We start from the raw sequence: 15,443 nt of genomic DNA on the forward strand, positions 1-15,443 counted from the left end.
AATTGAATTTTTTTTAGAAAAGGAGACTGTCTTCGGCTAGGTTCCATAACAAATACCTCAGGCATCCCTGAGTGAGAAAGAGCTCTGTGTGGAGTGATGAATGTTTTCTCCACTCTCCTTGTCTGGAGAATTTTAGGGCATGGGAGAGAAGGAGAAGGGGGAAAGGAATAAAAAGCTAAAGCCAGGTCTAAGATCTCTCCCTAAATACCAAAAAGCCTATGTACTCCTGTACCAACCCTGGGACACTGCTGGAACAGAGACCTCTTCACCTTAGGAATCCCCCTAATGAAAAGTCTTTCATTAAGCCTTGTCCACCAGACCAGCAGGAAGCAGATGGCTAAGGGCAAAAGTGGAATGATGAGTTGAAATGTCATTTGGCTCCCTGTGCAAAGAGTAAAGGAAGCCTTGTAGACCTAGAAGGGGGCAGAAAGTATGGGAGTAAAGAGCAGAAATATTAGCCTTGATGTTATCCCCATGTTCCATGGACTGGAAACTGAATCAGAGAAAGAGAATTAAGGGCTTTTCATGATTGTACAACAGTCTAGTGCAGGGGATGTGGAGAGGGCTATAGACCATACAGGAAGGGAGCCAAGGGGGCAGCTAGGTGGCACAGTAGATAAAGCACCAGCCCTGGATTCAGGAGGACCTGAGTTCAAATCTGACCTCAGACACTTGATACTTACTAGCTGTGTGACCTTGGGCAAGTCACCTAACCCTCACTGCCTCACAAAAAAAAAAGGAAGGGAGCCAAGGTGTGAGTAAAGGGCTTAACAGGGTCTCATTCAGAACCCTGAACCCCTTCAACTTTCCCTGGCCCTTGGCAAAATTACCAGGTAGATGCCTGTCTTCCAACATCCCTTTTCAGCATCACTCTCCCCAACTTTGCTACCAACCAGCCATTGCTCTTAGGTGTCCCCTCGCAGCCTAGGGCCTTTCACCCTGGTGCTTCAGACTCTTCATGTCTTCCTTCCAAACCACCATCAAAGCTCAATTTCATGTAAGCACAAAATGTGACCTTAGATGCCACAAACTTGTGATTTTACAGATCAGGAAACTGAAGCCCAGAGAGAGGGGGTCATTTGTCCACGTAGTTAATGGCAGAACTGAGACTAGAAGCCAGCCTTGTGATTCCTGGGCCTGTGCTCTTTCCCCTCACCAGAGTAGCCTGATCTTCAGGTCATTTTACTGCATTCAAGTGAGCCCATCATGTCTTCGAATTTTTGGAGGTCTGTCATTCATCATCTCAACTATGACTCTCACCTGCAGATTCGACTACCTTTCTCTCCTTTGTCTTTATCCAAGCTGAAATGTAAGCTATGGTAGGACTGAGAACAGAACCTTGTGGCACACTACTGAAGACCTCCCTCCAAGTGGACATCAACTCATGAATGGACACTTCTTACTCACAGTTGTTCAACTGGATGAATCCGCCTAAATGAATCATCAGGTCACAGATTTAGAGCTACAAAGGGGCCTTAAGGGTCATCTAGGACAAGAAAAGGAAACTGAGGCCCAAAGAAGTGACTTGACCCAGGTCACATGGGTAATGAGTGGCAGAGTTAGGATCTGAACCCAAATTCTCTGACTTTGATCTTTCAGCTGCTTCATTCGAATATAATCCAGCCAACATCTCTTCTTATCCACAAAAAATTAATATGAGGTAATGGCTTAACCCAAGAGAATAAAATGGCAGAATCTCTGGTATCTCATAAAGCTGATAGGGGAGGTATTTAGGGAAGAGGGTCTTCCCAGTGCCCCCTAATTACTGAGCTTCCCTTACCCACAAGGGCTGACCATGTCAGCCTGCATGAGAGCGTCTCCACTAAGCTCGAGATGAAGAGTCCTGAGCCATCTAACTGCTACAAAGAATCTTCCCCTGTAGCCAAGTCCCATTTCAATGACCTAGTTTCACTGCATGCCAGGAGGGGAAGAGGTGCAGGCCATCGGCCCCCAGCCAATGGCTTGTTTGCACATGGAAAGTTCCCGCAGTGGCTGTGGACGGGGAAATGCTGTTGTGAGTCATGGCAGCCACAACCCGAATCCCCATTACAGCAAGAGAGAAGCATTCTAGGGAAATGAAAAACAAGGGAGACCTGTGAAGTCATCTTATGCCTCAGACCTCACTGCTCCCTAGGAGGGCTTAGCTGGAGATGGTAAATGCCTTTGGCATTTCTGCCTGGGTCTTCTGTATCCTGCTACCATGTGCTGGCTTCTGGCTCTGACCTCAGACTCCAGTTGTGTGTTAATCTTGTCTATCTGGATGGACTGAAACATTCTCATTTAGGTCTTCTGTTCCCCTTGGTGACCAGAACAGTGTTAGGCATGCAGCAAATGCAAAGGGGAAGGGAGGAAGGAGAAAAGAAGGAGAAAAAGAGGGAGGGGGAAAGGAGAGAGGGAAGGAGAAAGAAGAGGAGGAAGAGAGGTGAAAGAGAGGAGATAAGAGCAAAAGGGAGGAAAGAAGAGGAAAAGGGAAAGAAAAAGTAAAGAAGGGGAAGGAGGGGAAATGGGGAGAAAGGGGAAGGAGAGAAGAGGGGAAGGAGAAGGGGGAGGAGAAGAGAAGAGAAAAGAGAACAAGGAAAAGGAGAGAAAGGGAAAGAAAGGAAAGGGAAAGTTCTATTCCATTCATTGCCAAGCACTGTGGCCCTTTTCAATAATCACTTTGCTAATAATGAGTAAGTCTTCCAGAAGCAGCTAGGTGGTGCAGTAAATAAGTTGCTTCGCTTTGAATTAGCAAGATCTGAGTTCAAATCTTGCCTCAGATATTTATTTAACAGTGTGACACTAGGGAAGTAAATTCATTTCTCTCAGTCTTAATTATTTCATCTGTTAAATATAAGCAAAACAAAACAAAACAAAAAAACAAGCAGAAGGAGGAAAGAAGGAGGGAAAGAGAAAGGAGAAAGAGAAGAGAGGGAGGAAAGAGTAAGGTAAAGGGTAAAGGAAGAAAATGGTAAGGGAGAGAGGGGGAAAAGAGAGAAGCAAAAGAAGGAAAGGGGGAAAGCAGAATTTTCTCCCTAGGCCTTTTTAATTTTAATTAATTAATTAATTAATTCATTCATTCATTCATTCATTCATTCATTCATTTATTGCAGGGCAATGAGGGTTAAGTGACTTTCCCAGGGTCACATAGCTAGTATGTGTCAAGTGTCTGAGGCTGGATTTGAACTCAGGTCCTCCTGAATCCAGGGATGGTGCTTTATCTACTACACCACCTAGCTGCCCCTCCCTAGGCCTTTTTTAAAAAGATCTTACAGAGTCACAGAGCAAGAGAGGATGTAAAAAATTCAATGCAATCCAATGTAATCAACAAACATTTATTAAGTACCTACTGTGCGTTATGCGCTGTGATAGACATTAGAAGAATTTGCAAACCCATTACATTCATGGACTCATTCAATAATGCCATAGAATGAAAGTTCCCTGAGAGCAAGGTCTGTGTTGTTCTCTTATTTAGATCCTCAGAACCTAGCTTGGTGCTGGACAGAAATGCTTGTTTCTCTCTGAAATCAACCAGGTTGTGTTTGCTTGAATTATGAAAATTCAAGTCCATTGCCAATCACAATGGACCCTCTTCCACAATCACTTCAGGCAGCTGGCTGGCACAGTGGATAGAGCACTGGCCTTGTAGTCAGTATGAATCTAGCCTCAGACACTTACTAGCTATATGACCCTAGGCATGTAAGGGTAACCCCAATTGCCTCTACAAATAAATATTGTTATTATTATTAAAAATTATAGGGGCGGCTAGATGGCGCAGTGGATAAAGCACCGGCCCTGGATTCAGGAGTTCCTGAGTTCAAATCCAGCCTCAGACACTTGACACTTACTAGCTATGTGACCCTGGGCAAGTCACTTAACCCCATTGTCCCGTAAAAAAAAAAATTATAACCCCATCATAACGTTGAATAGTTCTTTGACAGCAGAATGACTGCTTTCCAAGGGCCAGCCTAGCTAGGCATGGAGACGCTCCTCACCAGTAGTCTAGCTACTTGATAATTAATTCCACTTTTATGGACTCAATTATTTTTTTCCAGTCTTGTAATTTCCTCTACTTCATCTCTTCAACCTTCTTCAGTCTGGTTTTTCACTTCATCATTCAATGGAAATTATTCACTCCAAAGTTACCAACCTGAGTCTTGAGCCTTCTTGGCCTCTCTGCAGCCTTTGATGCTGTTGCTTTTCCTCTCATTTGGATACTCTCTCCCGTCTGGATCTTCATTTCCAGTTCTCTTGTTGTCTAATTGATTCTTCCCAATCTCCATTTATGTCTCTACTTTCAGGTCACTCACTACTTGTGGGTGTTCCTCCAGACTCTGTCCTGGGCTCTCCTTTTCTTCTATTCTATCTCACGTGGTTTAATTATCATCTCTATATAGACCATCCCCAGATCTAGATTACCAAGCTCTACTCCAGTCTCATATCACCAATGGTCTCTTAGACATGTCCAGTTAGGTGTTCCATACCTATCTTAACCTTAACATGTCTGAAACAGAACTCCTTTTCCCCTCCAAGCCCTCCCCTCTTCTTATTTTACACATCTTATTGGTGTCATCTTCAACTCCTCCCCTCCCTTCATCACCTCTTGACTGGACTACTGTGATAACCTTGTAACTCATCTCTCTGCCCAAAGTCTCTCACTCACTCCAATCTATCCTCCACTCAGCTGCCAAAGCACAGGTCTGTCCATGTCTTGCTTCCCTCCCTACCCAATGGACTTAAGTGACTCCCCATTATTTCCAAGACCAAATATAAAATACTTGATCTGGTTTTTGTTTGTTTGTTTTTGTGGGGCTATGGGGGTTATGTGACTTGCCCAGGGTCACACAGCTAGTTAGTGTCTGAGGCTAGATTTGAACTCAGGTACTCTTGAATCCAGGGCTGGTGCTTTATCCACTGCACCACCTAGCTGCCCCTCGATCTGGTTTTTAAAGCACTTTACACACTGGCCCCATCCCACATTTCCAGGCTCCTTTCTATCTACCCATGATCCATTGGCACTGGTTGTTCCTCATACACAAATTCCTCTTCACCCCATGACTTTCCCCTGGCTAAGCCTGGAATTCTGTGTGTAATGTGAGGAAATTAGAAAATCCGATGTAATTCTCATTGTTGCTCAGTCTAAGTTTATCCCCCCCACCCAGAATCACAACCCAAGGAGGGCAAATATACATTTTGCATTCATTATTGGGAAAATTGGTACTCACCAGGGCATGAGCCAGATCAGCCAATCAGGAAGCCAACATTCATTGAGCACTGTCATGGGTACTATGGAGTTGGGAGTCAGGGGAGTAGAGAAGGCTATATGGAACTTTAAGGTAGAGTCTCTGACCTTAAGAAGCTGAGATGACTGACACATCTGAAATTTTCTAGGAGATACATGAGCTAAATTCTATGGGAGCACATTACAAGGGTCATAGACTGGGCTTGGCCGTCAAAAGCCAGCAGTATCGTTGGAAGCTTAGATCATGCTCATCATTAGAAACCAGAATGACATCAACTTACATTTTTGAAAGATCTAAGGCTCCATAGTCTGAAAAAGTGAGGGATCCATGGGTATGTGATGACTGTCTTTGAATATACGAACGGCTGGAGCTTAGAAGAGGGAATAGTTTTGTTTTCCATTGCCCCAGAGGGGAAAATATGCATCCTATGCTCCAGCCAAACCAACCTACTTAATAGATGGCCTTTTGTCTATGAGGGACAGCCTGGTAAAGAAGGTAGGACACTGAACTTGTAACCAGAAGAGCCTAAATTTAAATCCCACCTCAGACACTGTAATAAGCCTAATCTCTTTGTGCCTCAGTTTCTTCATCTATAAAGTGAAGGATTTGATCCTGAGCACCTCTAAGGTCTCTTCTAACCCTAAACCACCTGATCTGATCTATCTATCTATCATCTATCTATCTATAATATATAACAATTATATATGTGTGGGTATGTATCAAGGTGATTCAGACAGACAGGCCATACAATCTGAGATACATATATATATATATATATATATATATATACACACACACACACACACACATATCTCTCACTGTATAGTATACATACGTGTGTATATATAAATCACCTTAATACATAACCATACATATATAATTGCTATATATTATAGATAGATAGATACATAGATAGGTAAATAGGTAGAAATGGGCAGGTTTGTGGCACAGTGAATAAAGCACTGGGCTTGGAGTCAAGAAGAACTGAGTTCAAATCTGGCCTCAGATACTTACTAGCTGTGTGACCCTATGAGTCACTTAAACAGGTCTGCCTCAGTTTCCCTCACCTATGACATTCCATCTCTCATCTCTGTGATCTTGCACATCCTGAATGCCTGGGAATGCCTTCCCTGCTCACCCTCATCCCTTGGCACCTCTAGTTTCCTGCAAAACTCAATTCAAAACCATCACCCATAAGACCTCTTTCCTAATCCCTACAGCTTCCATTACTTGTAGCTTCCTGTATGTCTACATGCTATGTCCCGTGATAGAATGTAAGTCCCCCTGAGAGAGGAAGGGTTTCATATTTGTCTTTGTATTCCAAAGGTCTCTCAGTGTGCATGGCACAGAGTAGGTGATTTTTAAAATGCTTGTTAATTGATAGCATGCAGGCCCCCTGAAAGCATGGATTGCTTCATTTTTGCCTTTGTAACACCAAAGCCTAGCACACAGTAGGTACTCAATAAACGTTTAGCTGTTTCACCAGCCTAGCTAAGCTGGGGTGGCTCCTCACTGGGCCGACCACAGGGGAATGCCCTTTTGGGCCATAACAACTCTTTAAAAATAATTAAGTTGTTGAAGGGTGGCTTGCACTAAAAATGGCTCCTTGAATTACTGCAGTGTATCTGAGATATATAATAACTTTCTCTAGCCATGATGTAATGCTAGATTGGATGCTGGCCCAACTTGAAGGGTACACAATGGGGGTGGTCCCATCCTTCCAGATGAAACAAGCCTGGTGAGTCTAACAGCTAATCTCTTTTCCATAACGCAGGCTTGGCCAGAATCCCAGAGTGTTTGGTGTGCTCTAGGAATATAAGAGAAAATGGAAGGATGGGGTTAGTCATGGAGAGAAAATGTCAAAACCACATTCCATTGGCAGATACCTTCTGAAGACCAAATAGGGCCATTTCAAAGACTTCTGTGAACATCTCCATCATCAGCTTCCCAGAACAGCTAAGGACCAATTATCATAATTATCCACTTAGAATTTGGATGGGATAGAGGATAGGGGCTAGACCTGTGATTTCATTGGGATAGGAAACTCCCAGATGAGGAAACCCTTCCACTGATGCAGGCTGGCATCTCTTTTACAATTTACTGTCTTACAAACTTGTCCAGAACAGTGAAAAGTTAGGAGAATTATCCAGAGACAAACAGCCAAGATGTGTTAGGAAGGACTTGAATGAGGTTCTCCAGGCTCCCAGACCAGCTCTCTGCACTACTCCACAATGCCTAGAGTTTGATGCAGATAAAAGAGACCCTCTGGGTTGGATGTTGAAGGTGTTGGTTGTTGAAAGCATTCCATTGTCAGAGGTCATTTTCTGGCAAGTTCCTTAAAGGCAGGGAGGGGGATTTCCATGGGCCTTAACAGTACCCGATTATCCAATTTTAATTAGATGTGTTAGTTAACTAATTAATTCAGATATTTGTTGAAAAACTATAGTTCAGGAACTAGGAGTTAACTAATTAATTCAGATATTTGTTGAAAAACTATAGTTCAGGAACTAGGAATGTTTAGCTTGGAGAAGAAAAAACTAAGAGGTGTGGGGAGGTGGCACCTGCTAGCTGTCTTCAGGTGTTCCTTGAATGGCTCCTTGAATTACTGCAGTGTATCTGAGATATATAATAACCTTCTCTAGCCATGATGTAATGCTAGATTGGGTGCTGGCCCAACTTGAAGGATACACAATGGGGGTGGTCCCATATGGTCCCATATGGTCCAGTGGAAAGCATTGGACTTAGGAGTTAAGAAGACCTAAATCTGAATCCTCCCTCAGACATTTAATTAGCTCTGTGATGCTAAGTAGCTCACTGAACTTCCCTCAATTTCCATTGTCTCCAAGCATTTATTAAGTATTGACTATGTGCCAGTCATTGGTGATAGACAAAAGGAGGTTCTTGTCCTCAAGTCCACAATCGAATATGGGCAACAATATGCACACAACTATGTACAAATAACATGAAAATGAGATAAATTGGAGACAATCAATAGAAGGAAGGCACTTGGCTGAGGAAGGGCTGAAAAAGGCTTCTTACAGAATGTGAGACTTTACAGGAGCCTGGAAGGAAGCCAGGACAGCCAGGAGGTGGACATGAGGGGTATGGGGGACAACCAGGGAAAATGCTAGGATTGGGAGATGAAGTGTCCTGTAGGAGAAACAGCCAGGAGGCTAGTGTGACTGGATCAGAGAGTCTGAAGAATGGAGTAAGGTGGAAGAAGACTAGAAGTGTAGGAAGGGGCCAGGTTGTAAGGGACTTTAAAAGTGAAACAGAGGATTTCGTATTGAATCCCGCAAGTAATAAAGAGGTTATTGAATGAGGTGTTATAAAGTCAGATCTGCACTTTAGGAAGATCAATTTGAGCGCTTAATGGAGAATAGACTGGATGTTGTTTCCTCATCTCTAAACTGAGGATAAGAAGAGCACCCATCTCCCAGGGTTTTTGTGAAGATGAAATCACATAGGTAAAGCACTCTCTAAACCTTCAGGTGCTATAGAAATGGTCACTTTCATCACCAATCATAGTCACTATCACCATCATTGTTATCAGCAGTAGCACCACCACCACCATCATCTAACTTGGCACAAATTGAACGAACCAGGAACAAAGACTGTTCATGGCAAGGGAGCATTACTTACATCAATCTGATTGATGAGCGAGTTGTCAAACTTGAAGCCAGGGATCCTTTTATCACTACACACCACACCCACATCTTCTGTGTGTTTGCAGTCAGTGACTCCCCACCCATTGGAGGAACAAGCAGCCAGAGTAGCCTCTTTACCAGTGCAATGAATGTTGTCCATCCAAATTGGGCCTGCAAGGGAGGAGAAGGAAGCCAAGAATAATGTCAAAGAAAGCTTGAGTCTTGGGGAAGCCAATCCTTCATGTGTACAGAAAAGGCAGGGAGGTATAGTAAGCCTGGGTTCAAATCCTGACTCTGACACTTGATAGCTATATGATCTTCACCACCAAGTCACTTCACCATTATCTGCCTCAGTTTCTTCATTTGTAAAATGTGAGGCTTGGTCTAATTTCTCCAAAGGTCCCTTCCAGTTCTCTATCTATGACTCTATGATCTTATCATCTCTGGAAATCTGTTTTGCATGATTTCACATGTGTAGTTGAAATCACATTTCTTGCCTTCTCAATGGGTTAGAGGAGAATTGGGAAGGAGGAAGAAAATTCTGAATTTAAAAAAAATTAATGAATGTTTAAAAGTAAATAATACATAAATAAAATGGAAAAAAAATGAATACATGATTCTGGGCTTAGAATGGAAGTTCCCTGAAGGCAGGGTTGTTTTCATTTTCATTTCTGTAACCTCAGCACCTAGGACAGCTCCTGAAAATGAAGGACCTCAAATCAATGTTCACCAAATGAAGGACTGACAGGCATGTATAACAACTCCACTTTCTATAGGACTTTTCAGTTTGAATTGTCCCCTGCAACCCTCTCGTGACGTGGGCAGTATGTGCACTATTATGCCCATTTTAAAGGTGAGAAAACTGAGGTTTCAGCGTCTTGCTTCTCAAACCTAGATCTTTGTACTCCAGGCCAGAGCTGGTCTCCAGCTGCCTCTTAACCCTGCAGAGCTGCGGAGACTCTTGTTTCTACAGGCATTTGCTCCCCATTTGGCCTTTAATGGGAAATGGTAACAGCCTGCTGACATCTCCTCCCTTTCACAGATCATTGAAATGTTCATTTTAACCACATCCCCTCCCATGCAAACGTTGAAGAGACATCCAGAACTTGACCCCCCTCCCTATCCCATTTCCCTTCATATGTGTTCATGGCACACAGATGTCTGGGCCCTAAAGAAGAGACCTCTTCCATCTGTGGCCACCTCTGAGTATCTTTTCTTCCTAAAGCTCAGAAGAGTTAAACCACTGGATATTTTCCAGCCTACAAGCCAGTGCACACTTACAGATACTAAGAATCACAAATCTAGAGCTGGAAGCGACCTCTGGGGCCATCTTGTCCAACTCCCTCCCCATTTTACAGATGAGGAAACTGAGCATATGAGATTAAGTGACTGGTCTAAAGTCACGCAGGTAGTAAGGATTTGAACCCAGGTCCTCTGACTCTGAACCCAGCTTTATTCAAGCACTATGCAGTCTGTCTCTCACATAGCCCAGAGAAGGTTCCACCTTACCCAGATTCAGGTGCCTGAAAGAGTATCTCACGTTTCTCTTAAGCTCCAAGGTTTACCAACAGCCCTGTGAAGCAGGCACTGTATAGATTATCTTCCTCATTTTGCAGATGAGGAAACTAAAGTTCTTCCAGCTTAAAAGACTTTTCCGGGGCCCCATTGCTGGCCATCTACAGTAAGAGTTCCAAGGTTAGTTCCTCTGTCTCCATGGCCTTCCTCTGCACAATGCTGCCTCTCATGCCCTTAACGTTTCCAAGAAAGAGGCAGTGATCTGTCAGACCTACACCAGAAATCAGGGAAGTGAACTTTTCATCCACCCTGGAGGGGTTTTCAAATTTTCCGAGTAAAAACCACAAGAAAGGGGTTCTTAACCTGTGAGCTGTAGTACCCTATGGGCTTATGGAATTGATGTGAAAGGTTCATCTCATCAAGTGATACTGTCTAGCAGAAAGAAGAGGGAGGGAAGGTAGGAAGCATTTATTTAACACCTACTATGCACCAAGTTTTAGACTAAGCCCATTGCGAGTATTATCTCATTTGATCCTCACAACAACCCCGGGAGGTAGGCACTCTATTGCTTCTCTCCAATCAACTCAAGAGACACTGAGGGAGGTAAAAATCCCACCGTTCTCTGCTCTGGTCAGCCCACATCTGGAGCACTGCATTAAGTTCTTGGAACCACATTTTAGGAAGAACATAGATAGATTGGAGGGCAAGCATGGGTGATGAGAAATCTGGACAGACCACCAAGCCAGAATCCATGAAAGGAGATGGAGATGCTGAGCATGGGAAAACAGACCTAATGGGAACAAGACAGTTAGCTGCCTCCAACCATTCACAGGGCTGATTAATAGTGAAAGAGGGATCAGATTTGTTTTCTTGACCCCAAAGGGAAGAATGTTGGCTTGTTGTAAAATGGGCAGAAGCTTCACAGAGGCAGATTTTGGCTCCTTAGAGGAAATACCTTTCTCAGAATAAGAGCTGTCCAGCAATAGAACAGGCTGGTCCAGCAGGGGCAGAGTTGACATCATTAGAGGTCCTCAAACTGGGGCTGAGTAATTACTTGTCTGGCATGTTTCAGTGGGCATTCCTCCTTTGGGTCAGGGTTGGAGCAGACAATACCACCCTCAGGTTTCCTTACTTACAAAATGATGAGGATGGACTTAAAGAGATCTTTTTCTAATCATCTATGAAAGACTTGATGCTATTGCTCTTGCTCGAGCCCCATTGGGTTGGAAAACACAGGTGGAAAACATCTATTTTTACTAATATGGAAATGTTTTGCATGACTACACATATATAACTTATATTGAATTGCTTGCCTTCTCAAAGTTAGGTGGGGAGGGAGGAAGGAAGAGAATTTGTAACACAAAGTTTTTTAAATGGATGTTAAAAATTGTTTTTACTTGTAATTGGAGAAAAATAAAATGCTAATTTTTTTAAATCCATATTTTAAACTAAGGGCTGTAAAAAGAACCAATAAGATAAAAGGCCCTCAAAGGCAGGAATTATTTAATTTCTTTTTTGTGTGTTCCCAGCACCCAACCCAGTTCCTGGCATGGAGTAGGTGCTTAATAATTGTTGGTCAGTTGACTGCAGGGAAGCACCTCAGGGTGGAGGTAAGACCATTCTTCCACCCCCACCCCCAGTGCCCAGTCCATTAGCTCTCCAAGCCCAGGTCCTGCTGAAACATGTCTATCCATGATGCATGGCTCGGTCAGTTCTCAACACAAGTGAGGCTGGTCCTTATGTGTCAGAAACAAAGACCTTATTGAAAACCTAGAGTTGAAGTTTCCCAGCTGGTTTCCCAATTCTGTCTGGTTCATGAGGGAGGCCCTATGAAATGCTCTTCTCTAACCCACTGTCGTTTCCATAACAAACTGATGTTTGGTAGCAACATGGCTACTGTTTAGGACCCTCAGTGGGCAAAGAGGAAGAGGGATTTAGAAGCATAGACTTAGAACTGGAAGGGGCCCCAGAGAGCATCTTAGCCCACCTTTTTCTGTTCAAAAAGAAGAAATTGAGGTGCAGAGAAAGGAAATGGTTTGCCTGAGATTAAACAGCTAAGTGTTGCTGTTGGGATTTGAACTCAAGTTCCTCTGAGAGGCAGTAAGTAAATCTGTCAATAAGCATTTATAAAGTGCTTACTGTATGAAGGCTATCATAGTGGATATAGAGCTGATCTCATAGCCAGGAAGTTTGGGGTTCAAGTTTTACTACTGATACAAACTATGTGTCTTTGGGCAATCATGAAAATACTCAATTATTCCCTAAGATTCCAAAATGCAGAGGGGCTAATTTGCATTGGTAGAAGAATCTCCCTCATCTGGGAGTTCCCTGAATCACTGAGTCACAGGTTTAGTCTCTATCCATAACCTTTAGGAACCCTTCTCTTCTTGGTGCCACCTCTTAACAGAAGGGCAAAGAGTCATTGCCTTCCTACAAGAACCTGCTACAAACTCCCCAGGGAAACATGTAGAATGAGTCACTTGGGATGACTGAGAGGGTACAAAGAAGTGAGAAAGGGGGTTGTTTCCTATGCATGAAGCTAATTGGGTGGGTGAGTAGGGATTTCAGTATGAAATATAAATGGCTTTAGAGGGATCTGGGTTCAAATCCTTATTTAAATACCTAATACCTGTGTGATCCTGGGCCATTCACTTATCCTTGAGGGGCCCCAGTTTCCTCATTCGGAAGATGATGGGGGTGGTCTTGGTAGCCTCTAAGATTTCTTCCGGTTCTTGCTCCATGACCTAGTGATCGCAGCGTGGCACTACAAACTAGTTTTAACACACTAATTGTTTTGCACCGACTCCTGGCATTTCTACACACTCTGATTCTTGCAAATTTTGCTCTGCTTCACTCAATGCCACTTGGACCAAATCTGTACCCATGGCATACCTTCTCACACACCCAGGCTAGTCTCTCCCACATCCCTTCACATCAGTGTCACTGGTATGTCTGGGCACCTCTTAAATAGTCCTGTAAAGGGGCAGTAGGTGGCACAGTAGATAAAGCACCGGCCCTGGGTTCAGGAAGCCCTGAGTTCAAATCGGGCCTCGGACACTTGACACTTACTGGCTGTGTGACTCTTGGCAAGTCACTTAATCTTCATTGCCCCCTCCAAAAAAATAGCCCTGTATAGTCATGGGCAGACTTATAACCACCTGGGCACAACCATGTTGCTCTTCAACCTGGGCATCCCTAGACTCTAATAATAAAGTCATTTACAAGGCACATATTGGTTGGTTACAGTCCTAAGCTAAGGGTTCCAAAGGAGAGGCAATGTAGCATAATGGGCAGAGGGCCAGGCTTATCATTAGGAAGACCCAGGTTCAGCATCTACCTTGGACCTATTCTAGCCATGTGGCCTTGGACAAGACTTTTCTATTCTCTGGGCCTCAGTCTCCTTATCTGCTAAATGAGATGGATAAGTTTATTTCTAAAGTCCCTTTTAGTGTTAGCAGTCTATGGTGCAGACTTCATGTTTTTTCTCGATTGGACAATATGTGTTCGGAGGTCTTTCCCAACCCAACGTTCTCTGTTCTAAGATTTCTCCTCCCCCCAAATCTGACATTCTCTGTTCTAAGGTTCTCCTCCAAGTCTGATACTCTCTGTTCTAAGGTTCTCCTCCAAGTCTGATATTCTCTGTTCTAAGGTTCCCCTCCAAGTCTGATACTCTCTGTTCTAAGGTTCCCCTCCAAGTCTGATACTCTCTGTTCTAAGGTTCTCCTCCAAGCCTGATAATCTCTGTTCTAAGGTTCTCCTCCAAGTCTGATACTCTCTGTTCTAAGGTTCCCCTCCAAGTCTGATACTCTCTGTTCTAAGGTTCCCCTCCAAGTCTGATACTCTCTGTTCTAAGGTTCCCCTCCAAGTCTGATACTCTCTGTTCTAAGGTTCTCCTCCAAGCCTGATACTCTCTGTTCTAAGGTTCTCCTCCAAGTCTGATACTCTCTGTTCTAAGGTTCCCCTCCAAGTCTGATACTCTCTGTTCTAAGGTTCCCCTCCAAGTCTGATACTCTCTGTTCTAAGGTTCCCCTCCAAGTCTGATACTCTCTGTTCTAAGGTTCTCCTCCAAGTCTGATACTCTCTGTTCTAAGGTTACTTCCCAGCTCTGACATTTTATGTTCTAAGGTCCCTCCCAGCTCTGACAATCAGTACCAAATATCCTATAAATGCTTTTTCATTCATCCATCTGTCTGTTGACCCATCCATACATTCATGAATTCATTGCATATACTAAGGGTTCTGAATCCTACCATCCTTAACAAGATGAACAGTACGAGAGTCCCAGTTCCTGGATCCCACCTCACCAGAAACAAAGCAGCCCCCCACGGCTGGGTCTTACCTTCTCCTTTGCCATAGGAGGAGCTGGGTGCCCAAGATATGGCTTCCACATAACCCAGCTCACGACAGACCACGTGGGCAGCATGGATGGAGAAGTCATCATCACACACCGTCCCCCACAACCCATTGTAGTACAACTCCACTCGGCCTTCATTGTGTTTCCTCTTCTGTCCAGCCAAGCGCAACTGGATCTTTGGGACATCTGCCGGACGCTCGGGCTGATGGTACTCGGGTTGGGGCTGCTGAAAGTACTCAGAGTAGTAAGGCCAATTCTCATACTGAGCTAGACTCAGGGAGGGGAGGATGAGCAGCACAGCCAGATAGTGGTGACAACGAGAACGCAGGGACCTCTCCATCCTTGGTCTCCAGCTGGGAACTCTGATGGAAGGACTTCCTCAAGCAGGTGCTGGAGGTGTTCAGTGCACGTAGAATATAGCGCAAGTTTTCTGTAAGAGAGGAGACCTGCATAAGGACCCAGTACAAGCAGAGAATTTAAATTAAACCAATTGAACCTAAGAACTTCTCCAGAAGTCAGGAGGTAAGAAGGAGGTAAGTAGCACTGATGTTTCAGGTGAGGACAAGATCTTGGGGGAGGTTCTTCTTTGGGTCCCCCCCAGAGAGAGGGGGATGGGGAAGAGGAGGTTCAGTTTGTGCTATAATGAGCCCTCATAATATCACAGCATTTCTGAGCTGGAAGAGACCTGAGCCCGTTCAGTCCCAC

The 15,443-nt window shown here is 44.0% G+C and overlaps 1 protein-coding gene across 1 annotated transcript in view; it reads right to left on the reverse strand.

Annotated features, from left to right (window-relative positions):
- LOXL2 (lysyl oxidase like 2) overlaps positions 1 to 15,108 on the reverse strand; it is a 124,049-nt gene extending 108,941 nt beyond the window's left edge. Inside the window, exons 1-2 of the mRNA XM_043986445.1 lie at positions 14,724 to 15,108; positions 8,865 to 9,040 (exon numbers count right to left, since the gene is read on the reverse strand). Of these exons, the coding sequence (XP_043842380.1) occupies positions 8,865 to 9,040; positions 14,724 to 15,078 (531 nt within the window). The 5' untranslated portion in view covers positions 15,079 to 15,108. The remainder of the gene's footprint in view (positions 1 to 8,864; positions 9,041 to 14,723) is intronic.
- Positions 15,109 to 15,443: the final 335 nt, after the last annotated feature.

This window comes from Dromiciops gliroides, chromosome 2 (assembly GCF_019393635.1).
Source record: "Dromiciops gliroides isolate mDroGli1 chromosome 2, mDroGli1.pri, whole genome shotgun sequence".
Taxonomy (NCBI): domain Eukaryota; kingdom Metazoa; phylum Chordata; class Mammalia; order Microbiotheria; family Microbiotheriidae; genus Dromiciops; species Dromiciops gliroides.